Genomic DNA, 20,274 nt, shown 5'->3' on the forward strand with positions numbered 1-20,274 from the left:
ATTTTCTTTCATAATCAAAAGTTCCTCAAAATATTCCTGTTTTGCACATGGTGATTTGGGGGGACCTTGTGTGGGCCTTGGGGCTTCCCAGGTGGCACAATGGTAAAGAATCCACCTGCCAGTGCAGGAGATGCGAGAGACACAGGTTCAGTCCCTGGGTCAGGATGACCCCTGGAGTAGGAAATGGCAACCCACTCCAGTATTGTTGCCTGGAAAATTCCCTGGACAGAGGAGCCTGGAGGGCTATAGTCCATGGGACCTCAAAAGAGTTGCACATGTCAGAGCATGCATGCAGACAGGGAGATGTGGGCCTTGACTTCTGTGAGATTTGTTTGACTAGCAGATAGCTATGGTTTCACTTTAATATTGAAGGACCTGGTTCTTTTTAATGGCTCAGACAGGGACTCACAAGAAGAATATTCTTGTGGGACTCTGACAGGTCACTGGTACACTTGTCAGTTAAGGTAATATGAGACATATTCAATAGAAGCTGATGGTGATGTTTGTATTTTGTCTTTTAAAGGCATAGCGGAGCTGCCAGAGAAGGTGTTTACAACCTCACCAAGTCCTTAGCTGTGGAATGGGCCAGCAGTGGAGTAAGGATCAATAGTGTTGCCCCTGTACGTAAATATTCAATATGAAAGCTGTTGACAAATTGTGATTTTCTGATTTCATTTGTGTTGTTCATCAAGGTACTTGTTAATATGCATGTATACTAGAAAAGATTGGCTTTTAAAAATAGATAAAATCAGAAAGAAGTATTCTTTGATTTACAACCAGACTGTCAAGAAGGTTAAATAAAATCAATGATTCTCAGTCCTGGCAGTATATGAGAATTATCTGTGAAATAGTTACAAAATAGTGATATATAAGCTTGAAACGCTGGGCTGGGTGAAGCACAAGCTGGAATCAAGATTGCCAGGAGAAATATTAGTAACTTCAGATGTTCAGATGACACAACCCTTATGGCAGAAAGTGAAGAAAAACTAGAGAGCCTCTTGATGAAAGTGAAAGAGGAGAGTGAAAAAGTTGACTTAAAACATTCAGAAAACTAAGATCATGGCATCCAGTCCCATCACTTCATGGCAAACAGATGGGGAAACAATGGCAGACTTTATTTCGGGGGCTCCAAAATCACTGCAGATGGTGACTGCAGCCATGAAATTAAAAGACGCTTACTCCTTGGAAGGAAAGTTATGACCAACCTACACAGCATATTAAAAAGCAGAGACATTACTTTGCCAACAAAGGGTCCATCTAGTCAAGGCTATGGTTTTTCCAGTAGTCATATATGGATGTGAGAGCTGGACTATAAAGAAAGTTGAGCACCAAAGAATTGATGCTTTTGAACTGTGGTGTTGAAGAAGACTCTTGAGAGTCCCTTGGACTGCAAGGAGATCCAACCAGTCCATTCTAAAGGAGATCAGTCCTGGGTGTTCAATGGAGGGACTGATGTTGAAGCTGAAACTCCAATACTTTGGCCACCTGATGTAAAGAGCTGACTCACTGGAAAAGACCCTGATGCTGGGAAAAATTGAAGGTGGGAGGAGAAGGGGACAACAGAGGATGAGATGGTTGGATGGCATCACCGACTTAACGGACATGAGTTTGAGTAAACTCAGGGAGTTGGTGATGGACAGGGAGGCCTGGCGTGTTGCAGTCCATGGAGTTGCAAACAGTCGGACACGAGTGAGAGACTGAACTAGACTGAAGCCAACTATGGAAACCAGGTATTGGTGCTTTTAAAAGCTGGTTCAACTTCTCAGTGAAGAAAATACAGATTCAGTGAAGGTTGAGAATCGCTGCTTTAAGGAATGAATTTTCCTAGATTATCTTGTTATTTCTTGGTATGTCATTAATTCTTTATTAGGAGAGAAGCTTCAAGTCAAAGTTCTAGGAAGGAATTTCCAGTTGAAGGTCAACTAAAAGTCAAGGGAACACTTCTCTGAAACGTAATGTAAACAATAGGGGAAGAAAATTACCATATGTTCAGCTTCAGAAACTGTCACATTCTGTTGGGCTTCCCTGATAGTTCAGTTGGTAAAGAATCCGCCTGCAGTGCAGGAGACCCCGGTTGATTCCTGGGTCGGGAAGATCTCCTGGAGAAGGGAGAGGCTATCCACTCCAGTATTCTTTGGCTTCCCTTGGGGCTCAGCTGGTAAAGAATCCACCTGCAATGTGGGAGACCTGGGTTCGATTCCTGGGTTGGGAAGATCCCCTGGAGAAGAGAAAGGTTACCCACTCCAGTATTCTGGCCTGGAGAATTGCATGAACTGTATAGTCCATGGGGTCACAAAGAGTCAGACATGACTGAGCGACTTTCGTGTTCATAAGATATAACTTACGCAGTGAAGATCCTGCATTATGTAGCTAAGATTCAACGCAGCCAAAATAAATAAATGGTTTTTTTTTTTTTTTTAAGATATAACTTTAAGCTTCCTTGGTCCTTACATGTCAACCACATAATCCAAGAGGGATAATAAATGAGACTTTGCACATATCCTGCAAAACTCAGCTCAAATTCACTTCTCTGTGATGATTCCTGGTCATTGCTAAGAGAGTCATCATCCCCCAGTCTGGGGGTATTACCTATGGATCTATTAATATCTATATAGTTATAGATAATATATATATATGTAGATTATATATAGATAATATTTATAGATATTGTTATCTGTGCTACTCAGTGGGAACTAAGCATGAGCTGACTTGTGGTTGTTAGATTCTACCTTTAACGAATGTAGGTTCCTAGCCCCTTTTAATCCTTTGGGGCTGATAATACCTTTTCTGTTGCTGCTGCTAAGTCACTTCAGTCGTGTCCAACTCTGTGCGACCCCATAGACAGCAGCCCACCAGGCTCCCCCGTCCCTGGGATTCTCCAGGCAAGAACTTCTACCTATTCTCAAATATTTATAGGACAGATTGGATAGATTCCCATTCTGAATGTTGATTCTTTGGAATGTTGGTCTCTACATACACATTTCTGGACAACCTTTAATGATGTGTTGATGCTGTAACCATAATACTAAAGTCACATTTGTCCTCCAGAGATGTTTTGGGGTTTAATGTCTAAACCTTAATACCTCTGGAAGATTCCATCCTTTTTAAATGAAAGCCTGAGAAATTGTTTAATCAGAAACCAGTATATCATCCCAGTATTGTTTGGAGTAATTAATACTGCCAAGTTTCTTCCTTATATTCTCATCCCTCCTGTCTTCTCCCCTCCTTCGAATAATCTTTCTAGTTATGAGCCAATAACAAGCAGCTTTATCCTGTGTTAAAACAGTTTTTGAGTAATTTTTTTTCTTTATGAACCATTGACAGCTACTAAAAGTTGAATAAAAGAATTCTTAAACAATTAAAATTTTAATTTATATTGGATTCACATTTTTTGTGATTTCTTTCTAGGTAAAAAGCCATAAAAATATTGTATTTTCTAAGTCCCACTGAACCATAGGCCAGTTTTCCATCGTAAAGCATAGAAACCTTAGTGGAAGACAGAATAGACTACCCTGTCCCATTGTCCCCAGTTCAGGGCTTCTCTGACATGCTCATATGATTATGCTTTCAGAAGCCAGGTCTTCTACGAGAACATCCCGAGCTGGGCTGGTTATTAGAGGAGGGGAGGTCACAAAATGAGCATTCAGATTATCCTTTTTTAGTAGAGGTTGACTGTATTTCTTTGACCATATTGACAAAAATTAACATTGCAAATGTGAACTTAAACCACTATTAAACCACTTAATTGTTAGTGTTGGATGACAGACTGTGGTGTTGTCTTTCCAATTAAAATTTAATTTTATGCACTTTATTTTTTCCTGTTTTATTTTAAACATAGGGAACCATTTATTCCGAGACTGCTTTTAGCAACTATGATCATTTGACAAAAGACCTGCTTAACAAGTACATTCACAAGATCCCAGCTAAAAGATTTGGATTTCCTGAGGAGGTAATGTGTATTTCCAACATTGATGAATTACTTTTTTTTATACTTTGGAGATTTGTAACATTTTAGTGTCCTTTTCACGTAGTCTGATTGGTTAATAGAGAAGATTGCTCCCATGCCCTCAAACTATGTTCCCTGTGCTTTCTGGCTGCCAGGAATACTGTGCTAGTGGTGCCTTGAATCCTCACAGCAGTATTTATTCTGGAATGAATGCAGTGTCGGTTAAGAGCAGCATGTTTTTATTGTTTCATTGCACTTTTCAGCTCTTTGTTGTTTGATAGTACGCAGAATCTAAAATATGCAGATGACACCACCCTTATGGCAGAAAGTGAAGAGGAACTAAAAAGCCTCTTGATGAAAGTGAAAGAGGACAGTGAAAAAGTTGGCTTAAAGCTCAACATTAAGAGAACTAAGATGATTGCATCCAGTCCCATCACTTCATGGCAATAGATGGGGAAAGAGTGGAAACAGAGGCAGACTTTATTTTGGGGGGCTCCAAAATCACTGCACATGGTGACTGCAGCAATGAAATTAAAAGACGCTTACTCCTTGGAAGGAAAGTTATGACCAACCTACACAGCATATTAAAAAGCAGAGACATTACTTTGCCAACTAAGGTCCATCTAGTCAAGGCTATGGTTTTTCCAGTAGTCATACATGGATGTGAGAGCTGGACTATAAAGAAAGTTGAGCACCGAAGAATTGATGCTTTTGAACTGTGGTGTTGGAGAAGACTCTTGAGAGTCCCTTGGACTGCAAGGAGATACAGTCAGTCCATCCTATAGGAGATCAGTCCTGAGTGTTCATTGGGAGGACTGATGTTGAAGCTGAAACTCCAATACTTTGGCCACCTGATGCAAAGAGGTGACTCATTAGAAAAGACCCTGATGCTGGGAAAGATTGAAGGCAGGAGGAGAGGAGCATGACAGAGGATGAGATGGTTGGATGGCATCACCGACTCAATGGACATGAGTTTGGGTAAACTCAGGGAGTTGGTGATGGACAAGGATGCCTTGCGTGCTGTGGTCCATGGGGTCGCAAAGAGTCAGACACGAGTGAGTGACTGAACTGAACTGAACACAGAATCTAAGCAAGTCAGACAATTATGGCAAAATGAAGTTCCGTACCTGATTTCTGTAAGATGACCAGTTTTAAGTCTGTAAAAATCAATAGCTTTCTTAAATGCCAGCAAGATCAGTCTTAAAATGTAATTTTTTAAAAAAGGATATATATTCCCCAATAGGAAAAGGAGTACGTCAAGGCTGTATATCGTCACCCTGCTTCTTTAACTTATATGCAGAGTACATCATGAGAAACGCTGGACTGGAAGAAACACAAGCTGGAATCAAGATTGCTGGGAGAAATATCAATAACCTCAGATATGCAGATGACACCACCCTTATGGCAGAAAGTGAAGAGGAACTGAAAAGCCTCTTGATCAAAGTGAAAGACGAGAGTGAAAAAGTTGGCTTAAAGCTCAACATTCAGAAAACGAAGATCATGGCATCCGGTCCCATCACTTCATGGGAAACAGATGGGGAAACAGTGGAAACAGTGTCAGACTTTCTTTTTGCGGGCTCCAAAATCACTGCAGATGGTGACTGCAGCCATGAAATTAAAAGCTTACTCCTTGGAAGAAAAGTTATGACCAACCTAGATAGTATATTCAAAAGCAGAGACATTACTTTGCCAACTAAGGTCCGTCTAATCAAGGCTATGTTTTTTCCTGTGGTCATGTATGGATGTGAGAGTTGGACTGTGAAGAAGGCTGAGTGCCGAAGAATTGATGCTTTTGAAGTGTGGTGTTGGAGAAGACTCTTGAGAGTCCCTTGGACTGCAAGGAGATCCAACCAGTCCATTCTGAAGGAGATCAGCCCTGGGATTTCTTTGGAAGGAATGATGCTAAAGCTGAAACTCCAGTACTTTGGCCACCTCATGCGAAGAGTTGACTCATTGAAAAGACTCTGATGCTGGGAAGGATTGGGGGCAGGAGGAGAAGGGAACAACAGAGGATGAGATGGCTGGATGGCATCACTGACTTGATGAACGTGAGTCTGAGTGAACTCCAGGAGTTGGTGATGGATGGGGAGGCCTGGCGTGCTGCAATTCATGAGGTCGCAAAGAGTCGGACATGATTGAGCAACTGAACTGAACTGAACTGAACTGAATAAGAATAAAAACTAAAAAACCCAAAGTGAACTTAACTCTAACCAAAAAAAGTTTATTACCGAAGAACAGAAAAAAACGACCAGAATAAATAGAGACATGCCATATTCCTCAATGGAGAGATTCAATTTTACTAAAATCAAGTTTCCCTAAATCACACATACACATTTAATATATCTTTGGAATTAATATATTGATTCTAAAGTTTTCCCTAGAAAAATATTTATTCCAAAATGCCCAAAATGTTTTGAATAAGAATAATGAGGGGATTTGACCTTCCTGCTGTCAAAACAAACTGTAGGGCTTCCCTGGCGGCTCAGTGGTAAGGAGTCTGTCTGTCAGTGCAGGAGACGCGGATTCCATCTCTAGTCCGGGGTAATCTCACATGCTACAAGTAGCTAAACCCATGTGCCACAGTGACTGAGCCTGCGCTCTGGAGCCCAGGAGCCACAGCTGCTGAAGCCCATATGCCTTAGAGCCCTGGGCTCTGCAACCAGAGAAGTCACTGCAGTGAGAAGCCTGCTTACCATAGCCGGAGGGTAGCCCCTGTTTGCCACAACTAGAGAAAAACCCGCACAGCAGTGAAGACCCAGCATGGCCAAAAAGAAACAAAATTATTTAATCACCCCCTCAAAATGCATACTGTAAAGCTACAGTTGTTTCCTACATTTGGGGCTGGTGCTGGAAGAGATTCAAAGATGGGATAGAATGGACTCTCATATCAGTACTGCACACACACACACACAGTTTATAGGATAAGAGTAACATTTCAAATCTACAAGGAAAGAATATTCGGCAAAAGTCTTGGCAGCAGTTGAGTGTTCATTTAGAAATAAATTGGACTCACCCATCTCATATCACATACAAAATAATTTTCAGATATATTAAATTGCTAAATATAAAAGCAATGCTATAGAACTCTAAGAAAAAAATGTGTTCTAATTCCTAGAGCTAGCTTTCATTATCAGTTTGATGTATATCTTTCCAGAAATTTACTGTGTATGCTTAAAGATATTTCTGTTTACTGACTTTTTTTTTAGAAAAATGGGATTCTATTTTAAGTTTTTCTGCAACTTGCTATGGCTGTAGCATTAGACCCTGTTGCTGCACATTGAGATTTTATTAATTTTTTTATATTGTAATAATTCTGCAGTGAACATTCTTGACTATAGTCATGAACTCTTAATGTGGAGGGTAGCTTTTCTAGAAGTAGAAGTCCTGAACTAAAATAAACTTGCATATTAAATTTTAGAAGATACTGTTAAATTCAACATTTGATGAGCTATTTTGAGCAAGGTGCCAGATTTTTATTTGGAAAACTGAGAGTGATTTTGAAAGGATTTTAATCGAGGGATTTGTCTGAGTAAGCTTTTATTTTAGACAGAACCCTCCTTATGTTTTCTGAACAATTGTATATTGTCTATATGCTATGCTGTGCTTAGTCATTCAGTCGTGTTCAGCTCTTTGAGACCCCATGGACTGTAGCCTACCAGGATCCCGTGTCCATGGTCTGTAGTTACTGTATTAAAATTTGACATTGAGAAATTCAAGAAATATTTATGAATTCATTTAAAATAATCTTAATAAAATCATGGATGTTAGAGTTGGACCATAAAGAAGGCTGAGTGCCAAAGAATTGATACTTTTGAATTGTGGTGTTGGAGAAGACTCTTGAGAGTCCCTTGGGCTGCAAGGAGATCCAACCAGTCCATCCTAAAGGAAATCAATCCTGAATATTCATTGGAGGGATTGATGCTGAAGCTGAAGCTCCAATACTTTGGCCACCTGATACGAAGAGCCAACTCATTAGAAAAGACTCTGATTCTGGGAAAGATTGAAGGCGGGAGAAGGGGACGACAGAGGATGAGATGGTTGGATGGCATTATCGACTCAATGGATGTGAGTTTGAGCAAGCTCTGAAAGATGGTGAAGGACAGGGAAACCTGACATGCTGCAGTCCATGGGGTTCCAAAGAGCTGGATACAACTGAGCAATTGAACAACAAATAAAGGCATTGAATACTATAATATTTTTAATGAAAAGTAGCTGCATGTTAAAATACAAAAATGAACAATTGTTGCTTTGTTTTACATGCTCTACACAGTTCTTTAATGTATGGCTTAATAGAAAACAGCTGGACTCTCACATCTGCTTCTGCTTTCAGTCGGTTACAATATGTTTTGGTAAAGCATGCAAAGAAAATCTGGCTTCATGCCAGTTAAAATAAAAGGAGGAGTATTTTAGCAGTCTTTTTGAGTAACTGTGGACATTCTTCTTTAATATTCAACAAGTGACAGTTTCTTTTTTTTTCCTATTGCTGTGTATTTTGTGTGTTAAATGACCTGCCCCGCTGCAGTGTATTGGTACATACATGGTGCTTCCAAGGTGGCACTAGTGGGAAAGAACCTCCCTGCCACTGCAGGAGACATAAGAGATGCAGGTTCTGTCCCTGGGTCAGGAAGATCCCCCTGGAGGAGGGCATGGCAACCCACTCTAGTATCCTTGCCTGGAAAATCCCATGGACAGAGTTTTCTGGTGAACTACATAGGGTCACAAAGAGTCCAACACGACTGAAGCAACTTAGAACACACAGTACGTACTTGATGTATGTACTAACGATACATTCTGTATATAATCATATCATTTACTTCATGCATGAGGACAGAGTACAACTATTACATAATTATACCGTTTACTTCATGCCTGAGTACAAAGTATGACTATTACATAGTTACATAGAACAAAATGTTATTTGTACAAATTGCATTAAGTCAAATCAACTCTAGTCTCCATACTTACCACAACCAACGACTTTCCTTAATCCCAAGTTTTGAGAAACCCACCGCTCATCCATAAACATGCCTCTCTTCTTGCTTTGGGCCCATAGCATGTGGTGGGTTCTAGACCTGAACTTTATCTGACATCTAGTTCTTACTTTTAAAAATATTTCTGTTTACTGACATTTTTACAAAAATGAGATTCTACTGTATGTTCTTTTCTACAAATTGCTAAGGATATAGCATAGTATATTTAATTAGACCGTGTTGTTGCACATTGGGATTTTATGTGTATTTTTATATAAATATGTTTGTTTCATAAATACAAATTTATATTTCTTAAAATCTCCCAGTTTTTCCTCACTAAACAAGACATCTTGTTGGACTAATGACTAATCAGCTCATGTGCACACATAACTATGGTGTCATACATTTGAATTTTTAAAAATCTGTGGGCAACTCTGGCCATCTGAGGTCTTAGCACAGTCAAACAACAGGTAGTTGAGCCTATACAGAGTATTGTTTTCCAGTGTCAACAACCATAAGGTGTAAGTCAATGCTTGAAATGCATAAGAACATTGACCCAAAGTGTGTATATATATATATACATAAAATATTTAGTGTCCAATCTTAACAAATGGCAGTTTCTTAAAGATTACTTGCAGTGTGGAATCTGAAGCCATTCAGTGAACTTTTTGTATTCCATTACATTAAAATTCCTTAGTATTCCTTGCACTTTTACTGAGTCTTTCACGCATAGATGGTTTTGTAACACCAGACATTGGTCTTTTGGAAAATATTGATTCACTGAGTTATAGACATCTTCTGAATGTTGATACACAATTCATGATACAATACCAGATGATCACACTTATGACTGTCACCACTGATCTCTTCCAAAACTCTTTGGGTATTGGGAAACTGTCAAGGTCATGATGACATGTATTGGTGCAACTTTTCCAAAATTCTAGTTTTCACTTGAAAGCTCAAATCTTATCATTGACAACAAATGCTGTCAGTTGTTTTCAGCTGCTTGAAGTGGCAGTGTCACTTGGTTCATTTTTGGAAAAATGTCTGCCAGATACCCAAGTGTGAACAACTGTAGTTTGTTAGTCATTCTCTCAAGCAGAAAACAAACAAAAAAATGTTTTGTGAAAAAAAATGACTAGTTTGGTTTGCAGCTCAAGCACATGTTCTTTTCCTCGAGACAGCCTTCATACTTCCATATATAGCGCAAGAGCTGAAGGTGGAATTCCCACTTCATCACACAGGATATTAAAAAGATGTGTATCCAGTAGTCAAGATTAATATGATTAACAATTTTAGTGCTCATCGAGGACATTTGAAAGTGAAACAGACTCTCCCCTCCCATTCCCAGGAGTACTTGCTGGTGAAGAATATTGTTGACTGTTAGTATGATGCTTCATGTCTGTTTTCCTGCCATGACTTGTGCTGAGGCATTTTTCCCATCATTGCTTTGGCACCATTAGTACAAATGTCAACACTGAAAAAGACAGATAAGGACTCAGTATTGTTATAGAACAGTGTGACTTCACAGATTCCCTGAAAAGATCTTAGGTATGCCCAGGGTTTTGCCGACCATACTGTGGCTAACTGGGAAGGTGAGACAATGGATTGCAATAAGCTGCAGAGTAAGGAGAGAGTTTCAGTCTCTGTCTTACAGGGTCCTAGCATCGCCAGGTCATGTTTTCAAGATCCGCTGGTGGCCCCAGCTAATCACTAATGTCACTTTTGGGGCTGAGCTCTGACAATAGGCTATTGGTGGACTGTTCAGAACTGCTTATCAATGAGTTGTCTTCTTTTAAGTAATAGTTATTGGGATTGAGTTATGAGGGTCAATGTAGCTGTAGTTTTAAAAGGAACTGCCGGAGCTCCTACGATGTCCCTCCACACCTCTTGGAGACAGAATGCAGCACTTGGCCGACCCCTTAAATGGCGTGTACTTGTACTCTATACTGATTTTACAGACTAGGAAACTAAGAGCTAGTGATGTTCAGTAATTTCCCTAAAGCCATGCATAAGTCATGTGGGCCTTAGTGGTCAAGAAGCCATCTACCAGTGCAGGAGACGCAAGAGACAAGGGTTCGTGTCTTTTCTGAGTTAGGCAATGGAAAATCCCTTTATTTGAAGGGCAGAGATGCAAAAAGATTCCTTCACTCTGTAAACACTTAATAAGTAGTTACTTTATTGTAAATACTGTCAAAGGATGAGGCCACCACTCGATATTTGAAACAGAACTCAGCACTAAAGCACATTTATTCCTGGTCAGGTGCAGTCTCTTGGAGTAGACTTTTGAATTTTCTTTTTTTCTTTGGGGGAAGTATGGTTTTAGAGATTTGCAGACTTCCAGTGAGAGGGTCCTTGTTTGGCTGACACTCAGAAAGGAACTTATTGGCATGAGTCTTCCTGATTGGCTAACTTACAGGGTCAAGGAACTTTCACTGATTGGTTGACTAACAAAGCAGTGTTCACAGGGTGAGTTGTCATTGATTGATTACACAGGATAAAGCTAGTTCTGATTGTTACTTGTTCCCAGGCCCCATCAGCCCTTTCCCAGGAATGTGGGAACTTTTAAATTATAATTCCACACCAACTCTGTCCAATAGAAATGTGATAATAATCACATATGTAATCTTAAACTTTGTAATAGCCACATTAAGAAAAGTTTTAAGAAGAGATGAAATTAGTTTAAAAAATCTTGTTTAACTTAGTATACCTAAAACATTATCATTTTAACAATTATTAATGAGACTATTTTACATTTTTCTTTTCCAAGAAGAAAAAGTCTTCTGAATCTGGTGTGTGGTTTTATACTTATAGTGCCTCTCAATTCAGACTAGTTGTGTGGAAATGTTGTGTCATACGGTTAGTGGCCTCCTTTTTGGACAGTGCAGTCCTATACTACCTGCCCGGGACACAAGGATGGAGGGAAGGCTATGCCCGCCTTCTCTCAGGTCTCAGAGCCTCAAAGAGGCACAGCCCTATGAACACACACGCTATAGTGCTCCATACAGGATCAGGACTGGGGTGAAACAAGCAAGGCACAAGCAGTATTTAGGTACTCGCTTGCTTTCAGTGTTGCTCAGGTGCAGGGTCCACCCGCCCCCCCCAGAGCGAGTACGTCCTTAACTGCCGCATCCCAAGCACCTCATTAGTTTCACCCTTGTCTCAGCCCTGCTTGGCAGCCTGATAAAACCCAGATGATCTCAAGTGCAGGATCTTGGAGTCTGGAGTTTCAGTAAGCAGCCTTAGGGATTCTGATGTAGGAGCTTAAGATCACCCTTTGAGAAACTCTGCTTGTGTTAACAGCCTCATGTGAGACTCCGTTTATATCCAGTGAAATATTTCCATCTTTTTCTTTGGTTTTGGGAGTGGTTGTTGCTGAAGTCGCCAGTCACCTATCTATTTCTCAGGGCTGCAGCGGGATTCTGAAGTCCTCCTGATAGAAAACTCCCGTACTCTGAGATCCTGGGCTTTGGGCCTGCGATGACCGTGGACTACACAAGCTAGAATGCCAGGTTATTGTTACACAGACACAGTGACCGTTTCAGGGAGAAACCTGTAAAAGGCATGTGATGGTGCTGAAAACAATAAGGATCATGGAAGGAATTGAATTATTTGATGGCAGAGAGCAGACACAGCACTGCTTTCACTTTTCGTTCCTTCATGTTGTTTTATTTATTTTAAAAAAGATTAAAAAAAATGTTTTTGGCCACATGACCCTGCCTACAGGTTCCTAGTTCCTTGGCCAGAGATTGAACCCCAAACCCCCTGCAGTGGAAGCATGGAGTCTTAACCACTGGACCACCGGGAAAGTCGCTTAACTACTTCACATTGTGTGATTCATTTCACACTGGAGGACAAAGGAGCCTGGCGTGTCACAGTCCCTAGTCTTGCAAAGAGTCAAACACGACTTAGTAACTGAACAGCAACCAAAAAGGCTCTTTTTATTTTGCCTTCACCCTAGTCACATCCCTGACTTTAATGATGCTCAAATAGAAAAAGGCATCTATTATGTACCTTCGGATTATAGTACACGCAGCCTGGCATTCCAGGCTGCAGGCTTCATGTTACAGTGCTGTAGTTTCAGATGTGATCTGTCTACTCGGAAATGGGAAGCAGCCAAAAGTGAGGAGTGTCTGATATTTGTGTGCATGTGTGTGCTTCTGTTTCCAGATCTCCTCCCTGGTGTGCTTCCTGCTGTCTCCTGCTGCTTCCTTTGTCACCGGACAGTTGGTGTATGTGGATGGAGGCCAGTCTCTGTACTCACAGTTATTTGAGGTACCAGGTGAGTGGCCAAGAAATGAGTCTGTCCCTCATTTTGTGCCTTTTCCTGTTCAGGTTTTCAAAATTTCCTAAGTACTTAAGAAATAAGGGTTTTTTGGTTTTTTTTCTTCTTCTTGTAGAACATAAAAAAAAAATGGACAAAATATTTATAGTCATCATATGATTTTTAAAGGCAATATTCCTAGTGCAGCAAATACCTAAATGTCTTTCTTACAGCACACAGCTTTACCTGTTTAAAAAGTTGTTTGCGTTTGCATAGGCTAGTGGAATTTTAACCTTGAAAAATATTCTCAGTGTGAGTATATATGTACAAGAAAGAGACAAGAACAGAGGCAGGAAGGTGCTATACTTTTGATATTTAACTTCTCTTTGTTTATCCAGTTAGTGGCTTGTGTATATGAGGGGGAGAATCAGACCTGTTAGATGGGGAGGGGTGGTCTGGTGCTATTTTACAGTATCTTCGGGTTATAGAGTGAGGGAAACCATAGGAATATGCTGTATTCATTCATTTTTGATGTACAAAACAATTTTATGTATCTCAGTCTAATGTAGATATTGCGTGCAAATGTGTGTATGTATCTTATGACTAGACCATCAAACTTTGGAGTTGAAAGTATCCTAAAAAATTAGTCAAGTATCACAGTTTATCATACATGACAAAACACATCCATGAAATAAGGCGTGTCCAAGCTAATCACTCCCAAAATGTAGAAAAGGATATGAAATTCAGATGTGTCCAAACGGTTGCCAGAGATAGTTGATTAAATGATTGCCAGTGAATTAAAGGGCTTCTCTGGTGGCACAGTGATAAAGAATCTGCCTGCCAGTGCAGGAGACACAGGAGACCTGGGTTCAATCCCTGATTTGGGAAGATCCCCTGGAGTAGGAAGTGGCAACCCACTCCAGTATTCTAGACTTGAAGATCCCACGGACAGAAAAGCCTGGTGGGATATAGTCCGTGGGGTTGCAAAGAGTCAAACGCAACTGAGCGCACACACAAAATTAAAATGTAGTTGATGTAGCATATACGTACTTGAGTTTGCTGTTCAGGACTTATTCTTTTCATCCTACTCTTTCATGTGCTAATAGTCTAGTTGACGATTCAACCCTTCTTTGCATTAATCATTGATTGGTTTGGATCTATAATATTACTCATTATTTCCCCCCGGTATAATTTTTTACTAACAGTACCATTGTGGTAATGTGTATGAGATTCTGTTTCTTTAAGGATCTCGTTTGGAAGCATAGAAATGCCTGCATGGTTATACAGTATTGTTTTCTGATAGTATTTAAAGTAGCAAAGGTGGAGGGAGAATCTTTCCACTTCCCTCACCAGTGGAGTTGAGTCAGTGTTTGTTAAAGCGAGGTACATCCCTTTTCATTTTTAGAGGGGGGAAAAAACCCCTCTAGGTGACTACTTCTCCAGGCCTCCAGTGAAATGGTTTTCCTTTGTCATTCTAACACTGTTGTTTTTTTTTAATCAGTACAAAAAAATATTTTTTAAGTTTTTGAAGAAAGCAGCCACATCCACCTTTTAAGAATATGTGCATGCTTGATCGATCAATTGTGTCCAGCTCTTTGCGACCCTGTGGACTGTAGCCTGCCAGGCTCCTCTGTCCATGGGATTTCCCAGGCAAGAATACTGGAGTGGGTTGCCATTTCCTTCTCCAGGGGATTTTCCTGATCCAGGGATAGAACCTGCATCTCTTGCATCGCCTGCTTTGGCGGGCAGATTCTTTTCTACTGTGCCACCTGGACTTACCTTTAAGAATATACTCTCCTAAAATAATGAGCGGAAATATTCAGCTGTTCCTTCTGAAGGAATATTAAGATTGCGAGTCCTGCAGTGAGAATGCCTGGGATGAAAGCTAAGCTATACCCTTATTAGCTGATGCTCTTAAGGAAATTTACTCTGTATGCCTTCATTTTCTTTTCTATAAAGTGAGGTCCCTTACAGTATTCACTTCATCAGCTGTTGGGAGGATTAGATTAGTTAATGCACATTAAAGGTACTGTTTCAGATAGAATGCTTTTAGTTACAACTTAGACTGGCTCAAGCAATGAAGGAATTTTTTGTCTCAAATAACAGGTGAGTCTTCACTCTGCAGCTCACTGATTTCATCGAGGGCATTTTTTCCCCTTTCCCTCTCTTTTTGCTGCTCTTTTTAATGTTGGCCATATCTTAACATGGACTCTCCTGGTGCCTGCCACTCCTGAAGCTCCATACTTCTTTGTTCATGTCCATCTGGACAGAAACAGAGGGGAGGGGATGACTTTTTCTCAGCATTTCTAACTAAATTCTGAGATTCTCTCTGCTTGGTACTAGCTTATGCAAGTGTCCATGCTTGACCAGTAACCTCAGCAAGGGAAATAGAGTGCACTTCCTTAGATCACTCAGTGATCCAAGGATCACTTCTCCAGAACCTTATGGTTTTCTGAGTGGAAAGAAGAGATGGGAGACTGGATGCCAGGAGAGGGGAACTGTAAGTGTCTGGTACAAAGTAAGCATGTTTCAGAAGGTACTGTTACTAAGGAAGTAAGATCGGTTGAATGTCTACGTTATGTCCAGTGCTATATGCAGGGATCATATGGACTCTCTCACCTTTAACAGAGAGGTATTGTTATCTCCTCTAATAGATGGGGATTTCCCTGGTGGATCAGCTGGTTAAGAATCCACCTGCAATGCAGGAGACCAGCGTTCATTCCCTGGATAAGCAAGATTCCCTGGAGAAGGGAATGGCAAACTGCTCAGTTTTCTTGCCTGGAGAATTTCATGGAGGAGCCTGGCAGGCTACAGTCCATCGTGTCGCAAAGTGAATGACTAACACTTACTTAATAGATGAGGAAACTGAGGCTCAGCAAGAGTCACTTCTCCAAACCTGTAGAAGTAACTTCTACAAAGTTACTAAGTGGTGGAGATGGGATTCAAATGGAGATTTTTCTCAAAACCTTTGCCACCTGTCCCAGTGATTTCTTTTTTCTTGCTAAGAAAAGGGTGATCCAGGGAAAATGACAAATGGGTTTGGTGGGAACTAAGAAAACTGATGAGGTTAATAGATTCGTGTCTGACCTGAGGTTTTCCATTTAACAGATCATGACAACTGGCCCGAGGGAAGAGGGGACCCTTCTTTTGTCAAAAGCATAAAAGAGTCTTCTAACCATAAAGCCAAGCTGTAAGCTAAAGAAACATGGAAGTGTCCTTTGTCCCAAGTGCCTTAACATCTCGACAGTGCACTTCTGTACTTTATAGGAACTTATAATCTGTATGGGAAACTCATATTCTGATTTTTCAATGTTAATCAATTACATCTATGCAAAAGTTATTCCTGAAATAAATACATTAAGTGCCAACCAATGTCCTTTAACTCGTGATAAAAAAAAAAATTTAGGAGTGGAAATTAACATAATTTATGATTATACTTTTAATTCTAAGAAAGGTCTTTGAAAAATGAAATAGTTTCAAGTTAATGATAGTGATATTATGATTTCCCAGAAGGTTCTAATATCTCCTTGTAAATATTACAATAAATCTAAATTGTGGCATCATTATGATTTTTACAACAATGACTCATTTTTGATGGCAAATACTTCTGGATCAATAAAGCTTTATATAATTATTCTTGTGTGGTTTGTTCATGAAGTCATATTTGTACAAACCCTGTTAATAAAAAAGAAAAATGAAGTCATATGGTATTTTTTTCCATCCTTGGCTTGATACGTGTCTTGATTTCTTAGCCAAAATATTCCCCTCTCTCCATGTTTCTCCTTTTATATGCAAAAATATCTTTAATTAAAATCTACGCAGCTGTATTAGGGTTCAGTATTCTTCCTTCCATTGATCCTTTCTGTCCATTGATCTTGATTTGTGGATTGTCATCTACAAACTGTATATGTTCTTTTTTTTTTTCTCTTCATCAATGAAACCTGTTTGACTTATTCCCTGTTGAAGTGAAGTAGTTTCTTTAACAGTAACACTCAGTTCAAAGCATATGATTGACCAAACCCTGAGCGGGGTGGGGCAGGGCGGGTGTCAGCTGCAGAAATTGCAGAATCTGCAATTTTATCAGCATCCCAAGCAGGTCCGGGACTAGAATGAGGCTAATGAGCCGTTGTGGGTGCCACATGTAAGGAGGTGCCCACTCTTGGGTGTGAACTGGGGAGGGTCGCCCTTGAGAGTGAGCCCAAGCTCCCTTTAACATTGTGTCCATGCTATGTATGTAGCAGAAACCTTCTTTTCCTCCTAGACTACATTTTAATAGTAGCCTTCTGAAGGTGATAACATCATAGCTCCTAAGAATTACAAGTTGACTTAAAGGGCAGGGTGGCCCCAGCACAGGTTGGTGCAGAAAATGAAAGAAGCAGGGCTTGCTTTTCAAATTACCTCTTGTTGATGGTTGATGACCTCTTACATCTCCCTAGGTTGAGATTTGCTTATTTCTATCTAACACATGGAGCCTGCCCTATGTAGCACTAAACTTAGCTCCAGCTCCTTATTAGATCTTCTTGTTTGACCATTACTATATCGCTGATCATTATCTGTGTTCCAGAATTAGAAGTCCGCACTCCAGGATCTCTGTGTGTCATAACAGTGCCTTGTCAATAATGTTCTTCTGTGACTGCACTTGGTCAATTTTGCTGTAGACTGGATGTTCCTGAATGGTACTCATTCATTCAGCTAATAATTTGGTGCCCATTCTGTGTGCTCAACATTATGGTAGGAGTTTGACGTTCAGTGGTGAAAAAGAAAAAAAAATATATATATATGTATAAAATACAGAAATATAAATTTTAAGTTTTGATTTATCTTTTTATTGAAGTGTGGTTGATTTATAATGTATTAGTTTCAGGTGTATAGCAAAGTGATTCTCACACACAGCCCCCCCACACACATATACATATTCTTTTTCAGATTCTTTTCCATTGTAGGTTATCACAAGACACTGAATATAGTTCCCTGTATTATACAGTGGGTCCTTATTTATCTATTTTGTAATAGTAGTGTATATCTATTAATTCCAGACTCCTAATTAATCCCCCCTTTCTGCTTTGTTAACCATAAATTTATTTTCTATGTGAGTCTGTTTCTGTGTTGTAAATAGGTTCAGTTGTATTATTAAGATTCCATATATAAGTGATATTTGTCTTTGTCTGACATTTCACATAGTATGATAATCTCTAGGTCTATCCATATTGTGACAAATGGCATTATTTCACTCTTTTTATGACTGAGTAGTATTCCATTGTATACATGTACCATATTTTCTCTCAATAGACATTTCGGTTGCTTCCATATCTTGGCTGTTACAAATAGTGCTGCTATGAACATTGGGGTGAATGTATCTTTTTGAATTAGAGTTTTCCTCTTTTCCAGATATATGCCCAGGAGTAGGATTGTTGGATCATGTGGCAACTCTATTTTTAGTTTTTAAGGAACCTCCATACTGTTTTCCATAGTGGCTGTACCAGTTTACATTCCCACCAGCACAATAGGAGGGTTCCCTTTTCTCTGCACCCTCTCCAGCATAAAATTCTCCATGATTTTAAGTGCTAACAAGGATAAGGTCATGGTACTAAAGGCATGTAAGAAAGAAAGGAAGAAAAGGACATCTAAGGGGGGAAAAAAAAGACATTTCTATAGTTACTCATGTCAAAAGAGGTTGTTGATAAGATGACCTTTGTGGATGTTATCACCTCTCTCTCTCTCTCTCTCTCTGTCACACACACACACACACACACACACACACACGCACACACAGGTCTTTAGTTCGTGGCTTGTGTTAGTTGAGGTTCTCAGAGAAGAAGGTGCCAAGACACAGTAAAACGTGCATGAGATGTCTGGAGAATGTGCCCATGGAGGATAAAGGGCAGGGAGCCCAAGAAGGCATCCATAGCCTTCAGACCACAGTGGTGTCTAACACCTGTAGAAGAGGGAGGGGGAGAGGAATGGGCAGGAAATACCTCGGGTTACCGCCAGAGTTGCCACATGCGTGAGATCAGTCACAGTGGGGCAGAAGGGCATCAGGAGGTGGGCAGTAGGTCATCTGGCCCACATGTGCCCTTCCTCCCTCTCCCTACTCTGTAAAAGCTGTGATTCCTCCTGCTGGTGATGGCAATGCCTTTTCTCACCAGCTTGGAAACAGTGTCAGACTTTATTTTTTGGGCTCCAAAATCACTGCAGATGGTGACTGCAGCCATGAAATTAAAAGATGCTTTCTCCTTGGAAGAAAAGTTATGACCAACCTAGCATATTCAAAAGCAGAGACATTACTTTGCCGACTAAGGTCCGTCTAGTCAAGGCTATGGTTTTTCCAGTAGTCATGTATGGATGTGAGAGTTGGACTGTGAAGAAGGCTGAGCACCAAAGAATTGATGCTTTTGAACTGTGGTGTTGGAGAAGACTCTCGAGAGTCCCTTGGACTGTATGGAGCTCATCAAACTAGTCAGTCCTAAAGGAAATCATTTCTGAATAGTCATTGGAAGGACTGATGCTGAAGCTGAAGCTTCAGTACTTTGACTGCCTGATGTGAAGAGCTGACTCATGAGAAAAGAACCTGATGCTGGGAAAGATTTGAAGGCAGGAGGAGAAGGGGACGACAAAGGACAAAATTGTTGGATGGCATCACTGACTCGATGGACATGAGTTTGAGCAAGCTCCAGGAGATGGTGAAGGACAGGGAAGTCTGGCGTGCTGTGGTCCTTGGGGTCACAAAGAGTTGGGCATGACTGAGTGACCAACAGATGGTAAAGAATCTGCCTGCAGTGTGGGAGACCTGGGTTCAATCCCTAGATTGGGAAGATCCCCTGGAGAAGGAAATGGCAACCCACTCCAGTATTCTTGCCTGGAGAATTACATGGACAGAAGAGCCTGGCAGGCTATAGGCCATGGGCTTGCAAAGAGTCAGACACAAATGAGTGACAAACACATATATACTTTGCTTTCCAGTGGAATACAGACACACTTCAAAGCTACCCTTTTAAAAGCCTTTTAAAAATCAAATACTGTGTTCTTAAGATAAAAGCCTAAAAAAAGAAGCCATCTTTGTTTCATGTCAACATTAAAATTAGAGTACTAAATCA

The 20,274-nt window shown here is 40.3% G+C and overlaps 1 protein-coding gene across 1 annotated transcript in view; it reads left to right on the forward strand.

Moving 5' to 3' along the window:
* Positions 1 to 16,879, forward strand: part of PECR (peroxisomal trans-2-enoyl-CoA reductase) — a 50,428-nt gene extending 33,549 nt beyond the window's left edge. The window contains exons 5-8 of the mRNA XM_018059757.1: positions 524 to 620; positions 3,839 to 3,949; positions 13,087 to 13,198; positions 16,289 to 16,879. Coding sequence (XP_017915246.1) covers positions 524 to 620; positions 3,839 to 3,949; positions 13,087 to 13,198; positions 16,289 to 16,374 — 406 coding nt within the window. The 3' untranslated portion in view covers positions 16,375 to 16,879. The remainder of the gene's footprint in view (positions 1 to 523; positions 621 to 3,838; positions 3,950 to 13,086; positions 13,199 to 16,288) is intronic.

The sequence above is a fragment of the Capra hircus genome, chromosome 2 (genome assembly GCF_001704415.2).
Source record: "Capra hircus breed San Clemente chromosome 2, ASM170441v1, whole genome shotgun sequence".
NCBI classification, from domain to species: domain Eukaryota; kingdom Metazoa; phylum Chordata; class Mammalia; order Artiodactyla; family Bovidae; genus Capra; species Capra hircus.